Source organism: Macaca nemestrina, chromosome 14 (assembly GCF_043159975.1).
Source record: "Macaca nemestrina isolate mMacNem1 chromosome 14, mMacNem.hap1, whole genome shotgun sequence".
In the NCBI taxonomy this organism is placed as follows: Eukaryota; Metazoa; Chordata; class Mammalia; order Primates; family Cercopithecidae; genus Macaca; species Macaca nemestrina.
Window position 1 is genome coordinate 5,948,583 of NC_092138.1, and position 23,521 is coordinate 5,972,103.

Below are 23,521 nucleotides of genomic sequence, written 5' to 3' on the forward strand. Positions count from 1 at the left end.
ATTGTGTTTTGGTTTTTGGCTTTTTTTTTTTAGGAAACCCACAGAAAGTCTTTGCATATATCAACATCAGTGTAGCAGAAGCAGACCTGAAAAAATGTAAGATCATCATAAATTTTCTATACTATTTGCCAGTTTGTATCACTCTGTAACTTGGAATACCTTTGGTTCTAAGCCTAAACCTCCACAGCCGTTTTTATGTTATCTAGAGGGACAGCAGTTGATCAAGAGAATTCCAGTATCGTTTGACTCAGCAGGTTTAGGTCCATTGCATTTGGCATCAGCGGACATGGTAGCACTTGCTAGTAAGTTTACTTAAAACTGCTATTCTCAAATATTTTGGACAAGGAATCAAACTTTCATAGAAACTGCCTGTTACATATATCCCACTGAATATCATGCCACATTCCCCTTCAGTCTGATCATTTCTTTGGGAGCTAATCCTTGTCACTAAACACTCTTAAGGAGGGAGCTTTACAGTACACCCTTGTAAGACCATATCCTTGAAATTGTGAAATCTCTTGTTGATAAGTTTAGTAAAGTCAAGGGAAAACAGTGGCCTTCAATGAAGAACGGGAGATAATCCATACTGCCACTGACACAGTAGCATATTCTAGTTATTTGGAGGCCAAAAAGTGAAAAAAGACACAGAAAATAAGTAAAGGGAACATGCTAATAGAGGAAGAGGGCAATCAGTCTTTCATAATTTCATTTGCAAAAAGATTGCTTTATTCTATTTTTCAGTGAGGAATATATGTGACAAATGTGAAGTTGTGGTTAAGAATACATAACTAGGCTTTGTGACCTGTGGCAGTTATTTAAACTTCTCAGCCCCAGTTTGCTTATGTGATGAATGACAGAAGATAGTGCTTGCCTCATAATATTTCTGTGATAATTAAATTAAATGATACATTTGCAACACTTTAGGAGGCTAAGGCAGGTGGATCACTTGAGGTCAGGAGTTTGAGACCAGCCTGGCCAACATGGTGAAACCCCATCTTTACTAAAAATACAAAAATTAGCTAAGTTTGGTGGCAGGCACCTGTAATCCCAGCTACTTGGGAGGCTGAGGCAGGACAATCACTGGGGAGGCAGAGGTTGCAGTGAGCCAAGATCGTGCCACTGCACTCCAGCCTGGGCGACAGAGGGACACTCGGTCTCAAAAATAAATGATACATTTGTATTTAGTATAGTATCTACCACCTACAAAATTCTGTTAATGGTATTATTAAGGAAGCTGATAGCAGATACTCAGAGAAATCAATTACTAGGGCATAGTAATTCAAACAGTTCAGTTACTCACAGTTAATTCATCTACAAGTTCTACAGTGATAATTAGTATGAGGTGGTAAATAAAATTAAGGTGCTGTAGGATTCCAGAGTGTCCTCTGATTCACCTGAAAAGATGATTGTTTTATAGTTATAGGAAATAACAATAAAATATACATTAAATGTCAGTTATTCAGAGGTTCCTGACATTTGTTTATAAACAAATTGCAAATGAATTTTGCTTTACTTTTTACACGTTTTGCCTCATTCCAATCTAGTAACACTGTGAGATAGGGAGTGTAAAGACTCTTTTGGTAAGTTGTCAACATGAGACAAGAGCCTAGGCTCCCTCTCTCCAGGTCTCATTTCTTTTCTTCCACTTCCCGTGGATCTCTGTGATAAACAAGCCTACTTTTCTTGATACTAAATAATTAGAAAAAGCACAAGCTGAAATATTCTTCATTGCCATGTACTTGAGTAATAATTCTTTACTTTATAGGTATGTCTGTTTTAAATAAAACAAAATGGAAAGGTGGAACATTACAAATTCAACTAGCAAAAGAAAGCTTTTTGCACAGGTAAGTTTTGCTTCACATGGATTTAAACCCTATTTTTTTTTAATATTGTAAGTGGTTTTATATATTATTTCAAATTATCAAGTAATATGGTATTATATTCTTAACAAATTCAAACATTATAAGTAGAGCTGAAATCCCTTTGAACTCTGAATCCCTTTACGCCAGACACCAACAAAAAGGATAATTTCGTGCATTTACGTATGTATGTAATAAGCTATAAAAGTATATATGTACTTATTTGCTCTTTGTTAACACACCCTTTTGTAGCAATGTAGATCTTCTCCCTTTTTAACAATTGTTAGTACTATTTCAGAAAATGGTTATACCACAGTGTAGTGGTCCCTTCCCACTGATGACTGTTTCTACTTTTTCATGGTTGTAGATGATCCTAGAGCACGTATCCTATGTATATGCAGGTGTTTCACTAGGTTTATATCAGAAAATGGAGTTGCAGAATCTTAGCATTGTCTGCATTTAAATTTTAGTAGACTTCTGAATTGCTTATGTTGATTTTGACTATTAACGCTGGTGTCATACAAAAATATAAAGAAAATAGGAGATCACTGTATGACAGGCATAAGAGTGATTATGCAAGTGATTTAAGAACAAGACAATGTATTATAAAAGCCGTTAGAGCTTTTAAAATCCTAAAGGTATTTTCAGGAAGAAAAGGTATTGTTAGTTGGGGAGTTTTCAAAATAGGAAACAATTTAAGAATATGCAGATAGAGGCCGGGCACAGTGGCTCACGCCTGTAATCCCAGCACTTTGGGAGGCCAAGGCAGGTGGATCACCTGAGGTCAGGAGTTCAAGACCAGCCTGGGTAATGTGGTGAAACCCCGTCTCTACTAAAAATACAAAAATTAGCCAGGTGTGGTCATGGGCACCTGTAATCCCAGCTACTTGGGAGGCTGAGACAGGAGAATCACTTGAACCTGGGAGGCAGAGGTTGCACTGAGCCTACATTGTGCCATTGCACTCCAGCCTGGGCAACAGGAGTGAAACTCTTGTCTCCAAAAAAGAAAAAAGAAAAAGATAGAATGACCAGGAGAGTTGATAAGATTGTTCCAGACCAATGAAATGTAACAAGAACAGATATATTCTAAAACAAGTGGCAAGCAGCTACTTTGAGGCATGTTTTGGGGACTGGTCTTATGGAAAAGGTGAGAATTTGATTTTGTTCTTCAGCTGAAGCCTCAGACTGTGAACAGGGTGGTTATATACCTTTCATTCCAGCAGCAGTTGCCAGCCTACTGTGTGCAGGCACTGGGGCCCCATGCTGAGCAGGTTGAACACACAGTGCTGCTGCTTGGAGTATCTGCGTGAATATGCCTGAGAAGCATGGGTCTGATGGTTTTTCTGGGACATAAAGGAGACAGAGGCAAAGAGGCCAGTGAGGACTGCTCTGTGCAGTTGTCCAGGCTTGAAGACGGCGGCGGTGATTTGAATCGGAAGAGGTGGCATTCTCTTCATTAGGAGGATACAGATAATCAAGACCTAACAAATTGGGCTCCAAAAGATACCTTCGTCATGGGGAAGAGTGAATGGAGAGAAACAACATAAAATGTCAAACGCATAAATTGAAAGGGGGAAATTGAGAGAACTTGCGATCCATAGTCTTGGTCTTCCATAAAGGGGAACTGGGACATCCACTGGAGCAGAGCACAGGTGTGAGCATGCATGTCAGGGATTCAGGAGACTGACTGTAGAGGGTGGGCTAGGAAAAGAACTCTCGTGCTGTGGTGGGACAGCCCTGACAGCACAGCTTCTCACTGCTGTCCAACCCTGTATTGCTCAGTTGCTGGTGGTAAGGGACTGGTCAATAAACTACAGTAGATCGATGGAAAGGCATGTTGTGCAGCAATCATAGTGATGTTTTCAAAGAATGTATAAGTTGGTAAATGAAGTGTACCCAACTGTGCTTATGATATTTGGATTACATTATAAAATGTGTATATTTACATATAGAACAAAGATGAAGTTAAGGAGATAAAATATTAACAATAGGATGAGGGATACGGAATATGTTTTGTGTTCTTCACGGTTCTGTCTTCCAGCATTCTACAATAAAAACATTGTATGTTCAGATAAGTAGGTAAACTATTATGCTACTAACAAAGCATTTTTGTTTTATTTTGGTTTTTAGTACTACAAAGCTGTTTACTTTATAGTGCTCATTTAGGCTCACCTAAAGTGAAATAGCCATTTTACGTGGCTGATTGTTTTGACTCTTTTATTTGTATTTTCTTTTTGATTCAGATTGGCCCAAGAGAGAGAGGAAGCAAAAGCTAAGAAAGAAAAATCAACAACAGATAACACCAACTTGTTAGAAAAGATAGGAGGAGTGGATTTCCATATGAAAGCTGTGCCAGGGACAGAAGTGCCAGGGCATAAGGTGAGTCTCCTCTGTAGCCTGAGCCAATCACATGGTCTTGGGAACCGATGCCTGAGATCATGTGATCGTGTGTGTCATGTCTAAAACCAGTTCCTCTTTTCCCCTTTCTTGAGGCAATTAACATAGATAGGACTTTATGATTTTTCAAGGTGCATTTACAACTCTTAGTTAAGCATAGTTCTCTGTCATTTTACAGAGAAAAATCAAAACTCAAGCAGAGGTGGACTTTCAAGGGACATAGGTAGCCAAGAATACAGGCAGGTCCCAAGTTTGCCTGTTTAAATTAGCAGCCTGTGTTTTTTGTAAACCATCCTACATGGTTTACTTGGGATTGATAGCTGCTCCAAATCTCCCTTTTTTTTTTTCCTTTCCTCTCATAATTTTTCTCTTTGGTAACTCATTGTCAGAAAAGTAAACCCAACAGTAATCATAGCCCACTGATTTTTTTGTTGTATTTACCTAATATTGTTATTAAATCTTTTCCATTTGTGTCACATATAGTAAATAAATTCTTTTTCTTTTTCTTTTAGAATTGGGTTGTGAGCAAATTTGGAAGAGTCTTACCTGTTCTTCACCTTAAAAATCAACATAAACGTAAAATATCCTTTGATCTGTCAAAGTAATTATTTACCACAGTGATGGATACTTGTAAAATACCTTTAGCATTTCACTGTCTCTATCAATGAATCTTTAGGTGTTTGTTTGCATGTTCCCAGTTTCTTGGTACTCACCTACATGTATGAAACAATTAGAGCATGAGAAAATGGATTGAGGTTTTATACAATTAAGTAATTCAAATGATGAGTGCCAAAGAGGCAGGTTGGTTTATTAATGTATTCATATTGTCATACATGGATTCAAAGCCATTGCTGAAGGAGCTAAAGAGGCGTGAGAGACCCGGAGACCATCATTAAAGAAGGCTTTAGAATTCAGGTAGGTTGTGAATTAACAGAAGTGATGGGAAGTAGTCCAGGGAGTAGGAATAGTAGATAAAAATACGTGGACAAGCAGGAGGATGGTGGGTTGAGAAATTGTTTGGAGCAGAGTGTGAGCAAATTCTAATGTCTATTCAATGAGGTCACATTGTCTAAGACCTTGAAGACCGGTATCATGGAATTCTGAGCAGTGTGTCTTGATATATTCTTTTTTTTCTCTTTTTTTCTTTTTTTTTTTTTGAGACAGAGTCTTGCTCTGTCCTCCAGGCTGGAGTGCAGTGGCACGATCTTGGCTCACTGCATCCTCTGCCTCCCAGGTTCAAGTAATTCCCCTGCCTCAGCCTCCCAAGTAGCTGGGACTACAGGTGTGTGCCACCATGCCTGGCTAATTTTTTGTATTTTTAGTAGAGATGGGGTTTCACCATGTTGGCCAGGATGGTCTTGATCTCCTGACCTCATGATCTGCCCACCTTGGCCTCCCAAAGTGCTGGGATTACAGGCGTGAGCCACCGCACCCAGCCGTCTTGATGTATTCTTTGGCTTTTAACCTTGGTGTCAGTCAGTAAGGGAAACAGTAAGTAGCAGGTGTTTCAAACAGAGGGAATATAGTATATGCAGTTAGTTAAACAAGTGCTGGAGGAGCAAAAGCCAAAGGTCAGATTGCCCACTGATTGACAACTGCAATAAACCACTACCCCCTTGGGACTAGAGAAGCAAAAACGTGTGTCCTCAGAGCTCACAGCTACTGTGCCACTGAAGCCACTACCGGAATCCAGGCCCTAGTTGCACTGGACGTAGCTATGACTTCTGCCCTCCCTACAGGTGGCTCAAAGTTAAGAAAGTACTGATTTCTTCTTTTCCACTTTCCAGCTTTCCACCAATGGCAGCTGCTGATGGCAAAGAGGAAAATATTGAAGGACAGTAGAGACAACAGACACTTTTTGCCACACCTCACATATAACTGACATGTATAAGTAGTTACCGGACAAAGGGACTTTCAAGAGTAATCGCTTAAGGTGCGGTGCAGTGGCTCCCACCTGTAATCCCAGCACTTTGGGAGGCCACTGGAGGATCACTTGAGCCCAGGTGTTTGAGACCAGTATAGGCAACATAGTGAGACTCTAACTCTACAAAAAATATTAATAAAAGAAAATTCAGGCTGGGCCCAGTGGCACATGCCTGTGGTCCCTGCTACTGGAGAGGCTGAGTTGGGAGGATCACTTGAGCCTGGAAGGTTGAAGCTGTATTGAGCCACGATCATGCCATGGCACTCCAGCCTGGGCAGCAGTGAGACCCTGTCTCAAAACAAAAAAGAGTGATAGCTTAAAGCACCTTAATACTTATCTATTCACATGCTTTAGGGAATCTGCAAATGACAGCCATCATTACAACACATCGATGTTAACTGGAATCTTTCCTGGATAATGTCAACATAGTCCTGGTAAAGATTTATTAGATTTTTTTTTAATTTTTAATTTTTATTTTTAAGACGGGGTCTCACCATGTTGCCCAGGCTGGTCTCGAACTCCTGGGCTTATGTAATCTGCCCACTGCCGCCTCCCAAAGTGCTGGGATTACAGGCGTGAGCCACCGTGCCCAGCCCAGCTTTCTAATAAAGACCTAAAAATGATTGCAGAGAGTGAGTTCATGTGAAGTGGACGTTATTGTGCTAGGAGAATCAGTTAGGATGAGTAAGAACTGAGAAGACAGAAATAGCCAAAAGAGTTTGAGAGTAAAGGACACACACAGGGCCATGTCCTCCGGGTTCTCCTGAACCCAGAACTTTGCTTTACTGTATCAGCTCGATGGATGGATTTCTGTGATTTACAGAAAATAGTCCTGAGACCTGTGTACCTATAATATAATCTGAATAGGTTTGCTATAATAGCTATCTACAGTCCGAGTAATTTCTGCCAACTAATAGTGGTGATACTAGACTTTAACTCAGAAAATGTCATAGAAAGCTCAATTTCTTAGACCCTGAAAGGTAACCTAATTAAGCCCTCATTTTCTTTTACAGGAAACTGAAAGGGGGGGTAAATGACTTATTTGAGATTAAGCAGTAATTTTTGTGTCAAAGATTGATAAGTTTTCCTAAAACCAAGTGCTTTAGTTTTGTTTCTTGACTTGCGTAACGTCATAAAATATGATCCCTCAAAATACTGCCACAACCTAAAGAAGATAGGGGAGGATTTCACAAACACCATTCCTATATCCAGCCTGACTTGGGAATTAGAAGGAGGGAATGACCCTATGAGTAAGAAACGGCGAGGAGAGTTCTCTGACTTTCATGGCCCTCCCAAGAAGGTGATAAAAGTGCAGAAGGATGAGAGTTCCATTGGGTCTCTGGCCATGAGTACAAGGCCCAGGAGGGTAATAGAGAGACCACCCTTAACACAGCAACAGGCTGCAGAGAAAAGAACTTGTGATTCCATTACTCCTTCTAAATCATCTCCTGTACCTGTTTCTGATACTCAGAAACTTAAAAATCTACCTTTTAAGACTTCTGGCTTGGAAACTGCCAAGAAGAGAAATAGCATTTCTGATGATGATATTGATTCTGAAGATGAATTGAGAATGATGATTGCAAAAGAGGAAAACCTGCAGAGAACTACACAACCCTCAATAAATGAATCTGAAAATGAACCTTTTGAAGTTGTAAGGGATGATTTCAAATCAGGCATTCACAAACTGCATTCTTTAATAGGTTTAGGTATCAAAAATAATATCTCTTGCCATGATAGTGATGATGATATTATGAGAAATGATACTGAGTATGACTCAGGAGATACAGATGAAATCATTGCAATGAAAAAAAATGTTGCCAAGGTCAAAAACAGTACAAAATTTTCACAAATGGAAAAATCTACAAAGAAAACTTCTTTGAAAAATAGAGAAAACTGTGAGCTTTCTGATCACTGTATTAAACTACAAAAAAGAAAAAGCAATGTAGAGTCAGCCCTTGGTCATGGATTAAAGTCTCTTAATCGTAAATCTCCCTCTAACTCCAGTAGCAGTGAAGATGCTGATTCTGCATCAGAATTAGCTGACTCTGAAGGAGATGAGGAGTATAATGCCATGATGAAAAACTGCCTTCGTGTGAATCTCACTTTAGCTGATTTGGAACAATTGGCTGGCAGTGATCTGAAGGTTCCAAATGGAGATACTGAGAGTGATGGACCAGAAACCACCACCCAGTGCAAGTTTGACAGAGGCTCCAAAAGCCCCAAGGCTCCCACTTGCCTCCGCAGAGGCCAACAGTGTATTCATCCTGAGGAGATTGTGGCTTCCCTGTTAGAAGGAGAGAACACCTGTGGCAAACAGAAACCAAAGGAAAACAATTTAAAGCCAAAATTCCAGGCTTTCAAGGGAGTAGGCTGTCTATATGAAAAGGAGTCGATGAAAAAATCCTTGAAAGACAATGTTGCCTCTAACAATATTAATAAAGATCAGAATTCCATGAAACATGAGGATCCCAGTATCATATCCATGGAAGATGGGTCCCCATATGTTAATGGCTCATCAGGTGAACTGACTCCATGCCAACATGCAAAGAAGGCGAATGGCCCAAACTATATTCAGCCTCAAAAAAGACAGACCACTTTTGAGAGCCAGGATCGCAAGGCAGTATCCCCTAGAAGTTCTGAAAACAGAAGTATGAATCCTATTTCTGGGCCATTAGAAGGTAAGAAGTCCTTAAGTCTTAGTGCAAAGACTCACAACATAGGCTTTGACAAAGACAGCTGCCATAGTACCACAAAGACAGAAGCTTCAGAGGAAGAGAGGTGTGATTCAAGCAGCCTCACATCTCTCAAGAAATCACCAAAGGTCTCATCCAAGGACACTTGGGAAATCAAAACTGATTTCTCACTTTCTATTAGTAATTCGTCAGATCTGAGTGCTAAAGGTAAGCATGCTGAAGACAATGAGAAGCGTTTGGCAGCCTTGGAAGCGAGGCAAAAAGCAAAAGAAGTGCAGAAGAAGCTGGTGCATAATGCTCTGGCAAAGTTGGTGAGTGTATTTTCAATGTATGGATTTAACAAGAACTCACAAAGGCCAGCTTTTCCTTCCCATGAAGTGAGGTGTGCCTCCATAGAGCTGATTGTCCTGGTGTTCACCAGTTTCATGTTTTGGTTCTTGAGTTAACTTGTTCATCTGGTTTATCTGAAATTTTCTTTATAATTTTCTTTCATTTAGAAGCTATACCTGATATAGTTAAGTAATGTATTCAAATGTGTCTGAATTTATATATAAGTCACTTGTCAAGTGATTTATACCTTGCCAAGTCTTCAAGATTTACTGTAACGGGCTTTTGTTCATTCTTCTAACAATTGTTAAGTACACCTTGATAGTAAGTGCCAGATTTATAGTATGAAGATGATGATCTTGCCTTTCATACAGTTTTTGGCTCATGGCGTGGCATGCTGACAGTCACAGTTCAGTTACACAGGGCCAGGAGGAGATTGTGCCCATGTGCCCTGGCAGCACACAGGAGACACACCAAGTCAGTTGGGAGCTTCTATAGTCTGAGCTGAGTAGTAGGAAAAGATCTGTGGGAATTGGTCAGGCCCAGGCGAAAGGGTGGGAAGGGAGCAGAAAGGCATTCATTCTAGGAAAAAGGAACATTTATACAAGGGTGAATGTTTTCAGTTGGTGTAACTAAAACTTATGCAGCATGAGGTGGCAAGAAATGAGGCTAGTGGTTTGATTTTGTTCATAAAATGAAAAGGGAGTGAAGAATTTTAAGCAAAGGAGAGAAGATTAAGCGAAGGAGAGAAGAATTTTAATTGTGTATTTTGGAACAGTAGTTGACAGACTACACCTCAAAGGCCGTGCAGCCCATGACCTATTTATGTACAGCCTTCAAGCTAAAAATAGTTTTTAAATACAGAACAAAGACCATATGTGGCCTGCAAAGCCTAAAATATTTAGTCTGGCCTTTTACAGAAAAAGTTTGTCAACCTCTGTTTGGGAAGAGATCCTTCAGACTATGATGAAAACAAATCGAATGGGTCCATCTGGAACCAAGGAGAGCCTTTGGGGAGGTGGAAAGTCAAAACCATGAGAACAGCAATGGAATAGATTGATTGAATTGATACCAAGAAGTTTAATTGCTAGGACTTGGTGATAACTGGATAGGGATAGAAAGAGGAATTGTAAGTTTCAGTCTTGGGCAAATAAACAGGTGGTGATGGCATTCACTAGATAAGGAAAAAGGGCAGGAAGTAGACTTGGCAGGGGAAGGGAGTGATAGGTTTAGACATACTCAGTTTGAGATTGGGTTGTTTTAAGCCACAATGCTTTTTTTTTTCTTCCAATATTTATTTTAGGTTCTGGGGGTATAGATGCAGGTTTGTTACATGGGTAAGCTGCATGTCTTGGAAGTTTGGTGTACAGATTATTTTGTTACCCAGATACACAGATAATCAGCATAGTACCCAATAGGTGGTTTTTCTTTTCTTTTCTTTTTTTTTTTTTTTTTTTGAGATGGAGTTTCGCTCTTGTTGCCCAGGCTGGAGTGCAATGGTGTGATCTCGGCTCACTGCAATCTCCGCCTCCCAGGTTCAAGCAATTCTCCTGCCTCAGCCTCCTGAGAAGCTGGAATTACAGGCACCTGCCACTACACCCAGCTAATTTTTATATTTGTGGTAGAGACGGGGTTTCACCATGTTGGTCAGGCTGGTCTCAAATTCCTGACCTCAGGTGATCCGCCTGCCTTGGCCTCCCAGAGTGTTGGGATTACAGGTGTGAGCCACTGTGCCTGGCCCAATAGGTAACTTTTCAATCCTCACTGTCCTCCCACCCTCCACCCTCAAGTAGACTCCAGTTTTGATTGTCCCCCCCCTTTTTTTTTTAAACAGGGTCTCACTCTGTCACCCTGGAGTGCAGTGGTATGATCTCAGCTCACTGCAACCTCCACCTCCCAGGCTCAAGCAGTTTTCCCACCTCAGCCTGCTGAGTAGCTGGGACTACAGTCACGTGCCACCATGCCCAGCTAATTTTTGTATTTTTGTAGACATGGGGTTTCAACATGTCACCTAGGCTGGCCTCGAACTCCTAAGCTCAAGCAATCAGCCTGCCTTGGCCTTCCAAAGTGCTGGGATATCAGGTGTCAACCACTGTACCTGGCCTACTGCTCCCCTATGTGTACTCAACGTTTAACTCCCACTTATAAGTGAGAACATGCAGTATTTGGTTTTCTGTTCCTGTCTTAATTTGTTTAGGATAATAACCTCCAGCACCATCAATGTGGCTGCAAGGGACATGATTGCATTCTTTTTTTATGACTTCATAGTATTCCGTGGGGCCTGTGTACCACATTTTCTTTATCCAGTCCACCATTGATGGGCATCTAGGTTGATTCCGTGTCTTTGCTGAATAGTACTCCGATAGTACTCCAATGAATATGAATAGTACTCCAACAAACATATGTATGCATGTGTCTTTATGGTAGAATGATTTATATTCCTTTAGGCAAATATTCACTAATGGGGTTGCTAGGTCAAATCATAGTTTTTAGTTCTTTGAGAAATCGCCAAACTGCTTTCCACTGTGGGTGAATGAATTCACATTCCCACCAGCAGTATATAAGTATTTCCCTTTCTCTGCAACCTTGCCAGCATCTGTTATATTTTGACTTTGTAGTAATAGCCATTCTGACTGGTGTAAGATGGTATCTCATTGTGGTTTTGATTTGCATTCCTCTAATGATCAGTGATGTTGAGCATTTTTTTTGTATGCTTGTTGGCCGTGTATGTCTTTTGAGAAGTGTCTGCTGTGTCCTTTGCCCATTTTTTTACTAGGGTTGTTTGTTTTTTTGCTTATTGATTTAAGTTCCTTATAGATTCTGGGTATCAGACCTTTGTCAGATGCATAGTTTGCAAATATTTTCTCCCATTCTGTACATTGTCTGTTTACTTTGTTGATAGTTTCTTTTGCTGTGCAGAAACTCTTTAGTTTAATTAGATCCCACTTGTTGATTTTGGATTTTGCTGCAATTGCTTTTGGAGTCTTCGTCATCAATCTTTTTAAGATGCAATGCTTTTGATGGCCTCCCTAGGATGGTCATCCAGAGGATAAGCCAACGCACATCATCTTCGGTTCTGACAGTGAATGTGAAACAGAGGAGACATCGACTCAGAAGCAGAGCCATCCAGGAGAGGAAAGGGTAAAAGAAAGAAGTTCAGGATGTCCCTGTGGACATCCATCTACTTCTGCAGATCCACATCATAAACAACTGCCTATCTCAACATAAAACCCTCCTGAGAGCCCCAATGAGACCCAGGGCTTGCCAGGTCACCACACATTGAGACTACAGGGGTTTTGGAGATTTTTATATATGAACCTGTATTCTCCACAGCATCTGCAGCATGACATCAATATTAGTGAAACACTACAGAAACTGTTCTTGCATGTAATAACTACCTCCCCAAATCCAGGCTTCACTGGGGAGCCTCTGGATTAGTGATCCCAGAGGCCAGTTAGATTTCACTGAGTCAGGAATTTCCACCTGACCCACCATTTACTCATTCCTGGTAGATGAGTCTGGGTTATTAGCTTTCAATGTGAGGGAGAAGATTACCTTATGAAGGAAATGCTACTTGTTTGCCTCTGCTATTAATAAACGTTTGTGTTTCTTCACAGGAGTCTGTGGGTAAAACATCTGGGAAGCTGTTTGATAGCAGTGATGATGAGGAATCTGATTCTGAAGATGACAGTAATAGGTTCAAAATTAAACCTCAGTTTGAGGGCAGAGCGGGACAGAAGGTTAGTGAAGACTGAAAATAATTAAACTTGCGACATGTCCTTATTTTTTGACATAGCCCTTAAATCTGAGTAAATGCAGGCAAACCTTAACCTACATTATAGCATCGGGGTGTTTATTTGGGGAGTGAGTCTTCTGTGATCCTCTCTGATTGGTTCATAGGTAGAAGGAGGTAGGCAAACATCTTAATGTAGTGAATTTCAGTGTGTGGGGAGGTGTACATTGACAGTCTTCGTCAGAAGCAATTTCTTGGGAATGTGGCTATCAATTATGTATGTTTTCTGTCTGTGTAGCTCATGGATTTACAGTCACACTTTGGCACTGATGACAGATTCCGCATGGACTCTCGATTTCTAGAAAGTGACAGTGAAGAGGAACAGGAAGGTAAATGCTTCATTGTCCAGAGTCCTGATGTCATATCTGGGGACACTGAGAAATCACCAAGTGTACCTCCTTTATTTAACACATGAAGAAACTCTCCATCTCAAGACATTGGATTGAGGAGTTTATAATCAAGTGTATAGTTAATACTAAGTTTTTACATAGTAATTTAGGAAAATTTAATTACTTCGAGCTGCCAGAAAGGAAAGGAATAAATAGCATCCACCAAAGGTCCCATTTTCCTCTATCCCATCCTTGGTATGAGAAGAAGTTAAGTTTCCTACCTGGCAGCCTGTGTCAGTTGATCAGCAGGTTCTGGGTGAAGCCATGGAAGATGGTTAAGTCACTCCTGGCTTTCTAAAAGGAAGAGTGTTCATCGTCCTCCAATGTGCATACCTGGTGCAGATTGTGTTTTAAAGCTGTGTATCATTGAATGCCATTCTACTTGAATTTATCCCTATTTGAATGTATCTAAGAGTAATGATGCTATCAGAAGCATCCTAATTCTACTTCTTTCACTTACTATAGCATTTTTCACAGCAGTACTTCCAAACTTTTTCTACAGGATCTTCTCCTCTTACCCTTTTAAAAACACCTTACCTCCTACGTAGCTGGCTTGAATGAGCTCCCTAATTCCCTCTCCTAATCTCAGAACTTCTCTGCACTTCTTTTTTTTTATCCTTCCTGAATTAATCTAATCTGCATTTTAATCCTCACCATTCCTACTTCCTATTACCCCTTTCATCACTGGCATTTTCATTCTTCCCCTTCTAGCTTCTTCCTTTTTCTACTCACAGTTAGGTCTTGTGGTCCCAAAAAAGCCATTCCTCTAACCATGCCAGTTTTCAAGTTTCTACTCCATCTCTCTTTCAGTTCTAAATTTGAAGTGAAAAAATAAATCACATCTAATTCAGTAGCAGTTGGCTTTTTATTGAAAACAATCTGTGATTTGATCTTCTCAATTCTTTGAGGTGATTATTAACAGTATTGGACTGTTTCAGGAAACCAAGGTTCAGAGAGGTTTAAAATGAATTCTCTAGGGTCCTCCCAAATTCTGTTTCAGTGCTGAGATTAGAGGCATGAGCCACTGTACCTGGCCCTTTTCCAACTTTTGAAAGCACAGTGTCTGTCTATTCTGCAAGAAGCAGCACAGCCAGCCTCCATCACCTTGAGCTCTTTCCAGCATTGTATTCTACCTGACTTTCTCACTCAAAACTCCATGGTGAAAACACAAGAATAGGCCGGGCGCGGTGGCTCAAGCCTGTAATCCCAGCACTTTGGGAGGCCGAGATGGGTGGATCACGAGGTCAGGAGATCGAGACCATCCTGGCTAACACAGTGAAACCCCGTCTCTGCTAAAAAAAAATACAAAAAACTAGCCAGGCGAGGTGGCGGGCGCCTGTAGTCCCAGCTACTCGGGAGGCTGAGGCAGGAGAATGGCGTGAACCTGGGAGGCAGAGCTTGCAGTGAGCTGAGATCCGGCCACTGCACTCCGGCCTGGGCGACAGAGCCAGACTCCGTCTCAAAAAAAAAAAAAAGGAAAACACAAGAATGAACAGAACCTGGAGAATAACCTTCATTTAGAAGGTACAGAGAGGTTATTTTCTTCTGCCAATTTTGTCTGTTTTCTTACAACTCTTTGGGTATGTGTTCCATCAAAGCCATAAACAATTTGTTCTCCAAGTGCAGTGGCATTGTCTCCAATGACATCCTCTTCAGCTAACCTACAGCATATGTCACTGTTGATCATCCCTTCTTGAGATGTTCACTTTGCTTCCAATTGCATAACTTCCTGGTTTTCTTAACTCTTGATTCCTGATTTTTCTGTTGCCTCCAATAATGGGTTCTTCCCAGGATTCCGTAAGTCCCTATAACTTTAGCCTTCACTTGCACGTGACTGTTTTTCAAATTTGGGTCTTCTTTCTTCCTTGCTGTTCTGCTGAGCTAACAACTGGTCATCAATGCCTGTTGGATATTTTCCACAGGCTTCCCTGAGTTTGTGTTAAAACTCAGCAAGTCCAAACCAGCTCTTCTCAACCTTTCTGTGTTGATGGCGTGTCCATTCTTAGAACCTCCGTTGTTTGTTTTTTTCTTTCCTTCTCAACATTTTTTACTTTTCTGGAGACAGGATCTCACTGTGTTCCTCAGGCTGGAGTGCAGTGGCACAGTCATAGCTTATTGTAACCTCAAACTCAGTCTCTCTAGTAGCTAGGACTACAGGCACGTGGCACCATGTCCAGCTAATTTTTTTTTTTTCCAGAGACAGGGTCTCGCTGTGTTGCCCAGGCTGTTCTCAAAACTCCTGGCATCAAGTGATCCTCCTGCCTCAGCTTCCCAAAGTGCTGAGATTATAGGCATGAAGCCACTGCACCTGATCACTTCCCAAATTTTGAGGCACAATATTGTGTCTCAAGTAAGCAACACAGCCAGCCTATATCACCTTGAGCCTTTTTCAGCATTATATTCTACTTCCCTAATGGTTATTAGATTAAAATTTAAATTGATGTTTTTGATAGTTAAAAGTTGTTGAAATTAGCAGTTCCATGTTTCAACCTAACGCAGTGTAAACTTTTTGTACTTTATTATTTCAATATATGTGTTCATTTTGTTTCCAACACCTAGCATGCTTTCCTACTACCTCTAGGGATTCAACTTTATCTTTCTTACCTCATAACTCTACCTAGCTTATAAAGCATTTTTTGATTCAGTTAAACACTACCTCAACTTCCTTTGAACTCTTAGAAACTTTGGGGGCATCCCTGTAGAGTACTTAAATCAGCATTTTATTCTAGTTTCTGTTAGTTGGTTATTTATATCCTGCAGTAAGTTGAAAGTCATACAGGCTTAACTACTTTTGTATTTCTATAATCCAAACTAGCTGTTTAACTTTATTCTCTGATATTTTGTCTGTTTGTAGTAGTTGAGGATAGTAGCTTGTAAAATTCCATGATGCCTTGGTATGTGTAGGGCATATGGTTGTTTTCCCATAATACTTGTTATTGAATCAAAGACTGAAACAACTATCCACTAATATTGTCAGATATACCATTACCATTTTTCACTGTCTTTATCATTTTTAGATTTACATAATTTAGATTATGTTTAGAATGCTAAAAAAAATCAAAGAGTCTAGAATCACTGTAGTTATTAGTATCTTGCTCTATTACATTTGCCAATCTTTACCTTAAAAGTTTTAGACTTGCTACTGAAAGCCATTAAATTCAGATTGTTTCATAATTAGGAACAGAAGTAGGACTTTTCATTATCTGGTCATGCAGACTTTCTGAGTTTGCTATGGCTGAGGGTCTTGGGATATGGAGGTTAGTGAAATGAGGTTAAACTTTTCTTCTTCCTGTCTTAATGGATTTTGTACATGTTTAGGTACTTGGTAAATATTTGATGATTGAGACTTCTCAGGCTGTTTTTTCCAAGAGATTATTAATTATCCCTTTCCCTCAAAGAGGTAAATGAAAAGAAAACGGCTGAGGAAGAAGAGCTTGCGGAAGAAAAGAAGAAAGCCCTGAATGTTGTACAAAGTGTTTTGCAAATCAACTTAAGCAATTCTACAAACAAAGGATCAGTAGCTGCTAAGAAATTTAAGTATGTTTTATGTTCCATCCCATTCTACCACATCATCCTTTGCCATAAATGTCTTCTTGAACTCAGTTTAAAACTAGGTCTCTTTTAATGGCCTGGGAAGGCAGCTGGCAATATGTATCAGAGCCTTACAAATATACTTACCTTTGACCCAATGATTCACTTCAAGGAACTAATCTTAAATTATTTCTGTATTTATACCCTTAGATGTCATAGCAGCATCGCTTTCATTAGTGAAACAATTGGAAAACAGTTTAAATAGTAACTGTAAAACTATTTATATAAATGTAACTGTTATGGAAATTTTCAGGCATGCAATTTAGAGAGACTAACGTAATGAAAGCCCTGTACACCATTACCTAGCTTTTACAGTCACCAACATGTGACCAGTGTTTTCTTCTATACCTTTATCCAGTCCCTGCTTTACACAATGAAATGTTTTATGCAAATCCCAGATAGTATATCATTTTACCTGTATGTATTTTAGTATATTTAAAATCATTTTAAAAGCTAAAAAAAATCCAGGAAATCTCAAAAGTAGGTAGTTTAAAATATTTTTTCAGCCAGGCGCGGTTTCTCACACCTATAATCCTAGCACTTTGGGAAGCTGAGGCAGGCGGATCACCTGAGATCAAGAGTTGGAGACCAGCCTGGCCAACATGCTGAAACCCCGTCTCTACTAAAAATATAAAAATTAGCCGGGTGTGGTGGTGCATGCCTGTAATCCCAGCTACTTGGGAGGCTGAGGCAGGAGAATCGCTTGAACTTGGAAGGCAGAGGTTGCAGTGAGCCAAGATCATGGCATTGCACTCCAGCCTGGGCAACACAGCGAGTCTCCATCTCCAAAAAAAAAAAAAAAGAAGTATATATTATTTTTAGTAAGATCCTCGTTATCTTCTTTTTTTTTTTTGAGACGGAGTCTTGCTCTGTCGCCCAGGCTGGGGTGCAGTGGCCGGATCTCAGCTCACTGCAAGCTCCACCTCCCGGGTTTACGCCATTCTCCTGCCTCAGCCTCCTGAGTAGCTGGGACTACAGGCGCCCGCCACCTCGCCCGGCTAGTTTTTTGTATTTTTTAGTAGAGATGGGGTTTCACCGTGTTAGCCAGGATGGTCTCGATCTCCTGACCTCGTGATTCACCCGTCTCGGCCTCCCAAAGTGCTGGGATTACAGGCTTGAGCCACCGCGCCCAGCCAAGATCCTCGTTATCTTCTTTGATGTCATATGGCTTCTTATTGCTGCAAAATTAGAATCTTCCTAGTGCTGAATTATAATTTGCTATTTACTTTTTGTATTAGTGTTCTGTTTTCTCTCTTCCAACCTGCCCTCCTTTTTTTATGTAGGGACATCATACATTATGATCCAACGAAGCAAGACCATGCCACTTACGAAAGAAAAAGAGATGATAAACCAAAAGAAAGGTAAATGGAGCTACTTCTTTTAGCAATAGATCAGGTAAATTAATCTCATTTCAGACAATTAAAAATGTAGATAGGAACCAATATCCTACTCATTGGTCCCACTGTATTAAGATTGGTGGGGTAGGGGTAGTGCAGGTAGAGTTAGAGAGAAATTATTGATGTGGTGGAGGAGTTCTTACCTTTTGACAGAGGATAAATGATATGTACTCCTACTCTAGTATGCCTTTTATTTGTATTAGTTTCTTGTGAATTCTGTAACTACCATAAACTTAGTTACTTAAAATCACAAAATTTATTTCTTTACAGTTCTGGAACCTAGAAGTCCCAAATTAAGATACTGAACGGGCTATGTTCCTTCTAGAGGTTCAGGGAAACAAAGCCGTTTTATGCCTCTCCTAGTTTCTAGTGACTGCCACCAATCCTTTGGTGTTCCTTGGCTTTGAGACCACATTACTCTCATTTTTGCTTCTATCTTCACATGGCCTCTTCTTTTCTGTCTGTCTCTCCTCTTTGTGCCTCTTATAAGGACACTTGTGATAGCATTCAGGGCCCACTTGGATAATCCTGGATGGTTTATGTCAGGACCCTTACCTTAATATCTCTGCAAGACTCCTTATCTAAATAATGTTAACATTCACAGGTTTCAGGAATTAGGACATGGACATAGCTTTTGGGGGGCAACCTTTCAACCATCTAGTGTGGTAGGAGCTTCTGTTTCCTATAGATGTGCAGTCAGTTGGATAAATATGGGGAATATATAGAGCAACCAGTAACAGCTTGGTTTAAATCCTTCATTTTCCAACTGCTAGTAGCCACGAAAATCACAAAAGGCAATGTGGTATCCTGAATTGAATCTTGAAACAAAAAAGACAATTTGTGGAGAAATTGGTGAAATCAAAACGATGTCTGAGTTTAGTTAGTGGTAATCTACCAATGTTAATCTTTTAATTTTGACAATTATATTCCAGTTACATACAGTTACATAGTTACATACATACAAAATTACATTAGGGAAACCAAAGTGAAGGCTATTTAGGAACTCTACTATTTTTGTAACTTTCTGTAAACCTAAAATTGTTCCAAAATTAAAGGATTCTTTTAAAAAGAATCACATTTTAGACTAAAATAGAAGTCATATTAATATTCCCTCCAATGTAGGATATTTGTGTATTATTTCAGATAATCCGTATTTCAGACAATGGAACAAATACGGCTATGTTTACCCCTTCCCTATACTCCTAAGAAGCCTCATCCCTTTACATCAGCTCAAAATCCAGGATATCATCATTCAAATCAGATCTAGGTACAGATGAAGCTTCTCTGTTACTCCTTAAGTACAGTACCTTGAGTGCAGTTCTGTTTGATAAGACGACCTACGAACTAAAAAAGCAAGTTATCTACCCTTCGTCCAATATAGAGTGGTGGAACAGGCATTGGATAGCCACTATAGGTACTGTTCAATGAAGGAAAACAGGCACAAAGGAGTCACATATCCATAGTAACTCTGAAATCTAGAGAGACAAATGTTGGAAGGTCTTTGATTAGGGCTGAGGGCCTAGGAATAATTCTTCCTGACTCCGTTTTCTGGATCATCCTTCTCTTTTCATAAGTGCTGGCACAGGTTTACAGCTGAGTAGTTTTCTCAACCTGCTTTTTGCTTATAGAAATTTGGGAGTCCAAAAGCCTATTCATTTTGAAATGTTCCTGTACCTACCAGTCCAGTCTAGTGGTAGTTCTGATAATATAATTCTCTTAAAATCTTCATAGTTTATCTGAATCTTCTTGGAATTCACTCTGTTAGATGAAAGGCACACATATCATTTTGAGATAAGCCTTTTTTGTTGTTTTTTTAATCTTGGGCTTCTACTGAAACTGCTGAGAGATAATGCCTCTAACCTCCATAGAAACCCTATTGTTTGAACAATTAAAGTTTATTTTCTTTTTTGTAAAATCTTAGAGACAGGGTCTTGCTCTGTCACCTGGCTGTAGTGCAGTGGCATAATCATAGCTCACTGTAGCCTTGAACACCGGGGCTCAAGTGATCCTCCCACCTCAGCCTCCCACGTAGCCGGAACTACAGGTGTGCACCACTGTTCCTGGGTAACAGTTGGAAGCTTCTTATCTCTTTTTAGGGTCTTAACAAAGAATTTTGTTTAGTTTTTAGACCGAGGTCTATAAACTTTTCTGTGACAGGCAAGATAGTAGATAAGGCTTTGCAGGCCAGATCGTCTCTGCTGTGAAGACTCCCCTCTACCTTTGTAAAAGAAAAGCAGCCACAGACAATGTGTGAAGAAATGAGCAAGGCTGTGTGCTGATAAAACTATTAATGGACACTGAAATTTTCATTTCATATAATTTTTCCATGTCATGAAATGATGTTTGTTTTTCCCCGTCATTTCAAATGATAAAAAAGAAAAATTTCTTAACTTGCAGTTCAGACATAAGTAGGCAGTAGCCTGGACTTGGCCCATGGACCATAGTTTGTCAACCCCTTCTTTAGACCATGTTTTTCTAAGGCTGTCATAGAGTCGATCTTTGCTTAGAAGCCCTTTCTTAAATTTCATGTCATTTGCCTTCTGGAGATTAGGAGTCTTCAAAACCATGAATTCCTAGTTCCCTTTAAAAAAATATTCCTCCCTTTAGTTTCATTCTCTCCTATTTTACTGTAATCAGTAGGATGAAACCAGAATATACCTGTAACACTTCCTGGACATCTCCTTAGCTAGATCACCCAGCTAATTAGGTACATTTTCCATTTTCCACAGTACACACAATGCAGTTGACAGTGTTACTAAACTTTCTACCACTGTATTACAAGCATTCCCTCTTCTCCAGTTTCCAACAGGATTTACCTTATTTTTCTCTTAAGCCCTTATCTGCAACCTCCTCAAAGGCCATATGGTTTCTTTTTGTTTGTTTGTTTTGTTTTGTTTTGTTTTGTTTTTGAGACGGAGTCTCGCTGTTGCCTAGGCTGGAGTGCAGTGGCCGGATCTCAGCTCACTGCAAGCTCCGCCTCCCGGGTTTATGCCATTCTCCTGCCTCAGCCTCCTGAGTAGCTGGGACTACAGGCGCCCGCCACCTCGCCCGGCTAGTTTTTTGTATTTTTTAGTAGAGACGGGGTTTCACCGGGTTAGCCAGGATGGTCTCGATCTCCTGACCTCGTGATCCGCCCGTCTCGGCCTCCCAAAGTGCTGGGATTACAGGCTTGAGCCACCGTGCCCGGCCATATGGTTTCTACTAACAGTTTTTTCAAGGTCCTTCTGGCTTTTGCTGTGATCTTAGTCTCAGAAGTTATGTATCATGACATTTGCCTTACTCTGTCCATTAAAAGAGTCACTAAGTCCAGCTCACACTCAAGGGATGAGGGAATTAACTTCCACCTCTTGAAGGAAGAAGTAACAAAGAGTTTTTGGACAAATTTTAAAGCCACCATGTGGTGGTTAAATGAAAATCACTTGGAACTGCCTACCATTTTTTATAGAGCTTGGTGTCATAAGAAGTATATCTGTCTTAAAACCTAACCAGATTGGTGTATTTACTGAAATATTAAAAGTTTCTCTCTTTGAGATGGTCTCTACCACTAAGAAGGGTTATTTGGATATCCTGTTCACTTATTATTTTAGGTAATACATTACAAATTTTGGCCTGGTCTTAAAGGAAAAAGAATTTTAATATTTTCTTAGTTCAAAATTCAGTATTGGAAACTGCCATGTAACTTTTTGTCCAAGATCAAAGAGAAAAGCATATTCATTCTTAAATATAGAGCAGATAGATTTATGGTAACAAAAATTTCATTTCAAAAGAAACTATACATATTTATAATTCATTTCTATAACTGATTTACAGTTTTACCAGATATTGGTAAAATTCCCAGTATCTTAGGAGTCATGTGGCCTACAGTTTTCATTTTGCCTATGAGGAAACTGAGGCCTAGTAAAGCTAAGCGATGTCCTTCCTTACACCTAGCTGTATAGTTTAGGCATAATTTCTGAATGTAGTTCAGAGGATGATAGAATATGATTCATGCAGCTGTTTGAGATTTGTGTAAAAAAAGCTTATTGGTCAAGATTTTACTTCTATTAGTAGAGTTTTATATGTAGAGTTTTATTTATTTTATTTGTCTATTAGTAGAGTTTTATATCCTGGTTGTTGAAAGGGCAGAATTAAAGTTGTCCAGGATTTTTTCTTTTCCTGATTTCTGGAAATTTCCCAAAACTTGTTTCTTTGTGATGCACATGTCTATATATGTCATTTCAGTAAAGCAAAACGAAAAAAGAAAAGGGAGGAAGCTGAGAAGCTACCTGAGGTGTCTAAAGAAATGTATTATAATATTGCTATGGATCTGAAAGAAATATTCCAAACTACAAAATATACCAGTGAAAAGGAAGAGGACACACCCTGGAATGAGGACTGTGCTAAAGAGAAACCTGAGGAAATCCAGGGCCCTGCAGCTCTGACCAGTGGCGCTGAGCAGCCCAGCGGGTTCACATTCTCCTTTTTTGATTCGGACATTAAAGACATAAAGGAAGGTACTTTTCTTTTTTCCCATACTTTTTGATTTTAGTCAGTTTGAACTTAATTGATTGAATCTGCATTAAGTGTAACCGATTTAATGTCAGCTTAAGAAAGGATTCTTTCTTCTACCTAGATAATTTGAGATTTAGTGTCACAGGAGCATAAACACGATGTTCCTGAAGCTGTGATAGAAACTATTTTTGCATTTAAGGAAGCAAACTTCTACTAGCTTCCATATGAAGGGAAGCCAGAGAATAAGGTACAGCATCTTTTCTGTTAAGTAAAAAGTCAGGAAGAAGTATGGTAATTCATATATTTAAATAACTTTGTATCTTAAATGAAGCTGAAGATGCTATGACTTATGGAAAACTAGTGTTACATATAAGATAAAAGTAACCTTGGTTTTATACAAATATGCCATATCATCAATATGCCAGTTATTGCACAGTTTATCCCTGAAGATTTGCCAGAACCTAGAGAGAAGAATAAACACTAGTACATACAGTTTTGCATTTCATTTCTAGAGGTTTACCTCTAAAGGCCAACATGGGCCACAGGTTAAAAAACACCTGAGCTATTCCTCACCCAGGGTTCAAGCTTTCTGGCAGTTCACCGTAACAGCAAGCAATACGTATACAGAATACACACATACCTAACTACAATGATTCTACT

The 23,521-nt window shown here is 39.7% G+C and overlaps 1 protein-coding gene across 7 annotated transcripts in view; it reads left to right on the forward strand.

The window, feature by feature from the left end:
- Positions 1–23,521, forward strand: part of LOC105498858 (nucleolar protein 8) — a 44,832-nt gene that overhangs the window by 17,920 nt on the left and 3,391 nt on the right. For all 7 annotated transcript variants that reach the window (XM_011771215.3, XM_011771217.3, XM_024786735.2 and 4 more), the window contains 11 exons: positions 34–96; positions 1,766–1,844; positions 4,103–4,238; positions 4,769–4,837; positions 7,310–9,184; positions 12,234–12,341; positions 12,818–12,940; positions 13,232–13,322; positions 16,781–16,919; positions 18,257–18,334; positions 22,592–22,863. In XM_011771215.3, coding sequence (XP_011769517.2) covers positions 34–96; positions 1,766–1,844; positions 4,103–4,238; positions 4,769–4,837; positions 7,310–9,184; positions 12,234–12,341; positions 12,818–12,940; positions 13,232–13,322; positions 16,781–16,919; positions 18,257–18,334; positions 22,592–22,863 — 3,033 coding nt within the window. The remainder of the gene's footprint in view (positions 1–33; positions 97–1,765; positions 1,845–4,102; positions 4,239–4,768; positions 4,838–7,309; positions 9,185–12,233; positions 12,342–12,817; positions 12,941–13,231; positions 13,323–16,780; positions 16,920–18,256; positions 18,335–22,591; positions 22,864–23,521) is intronic.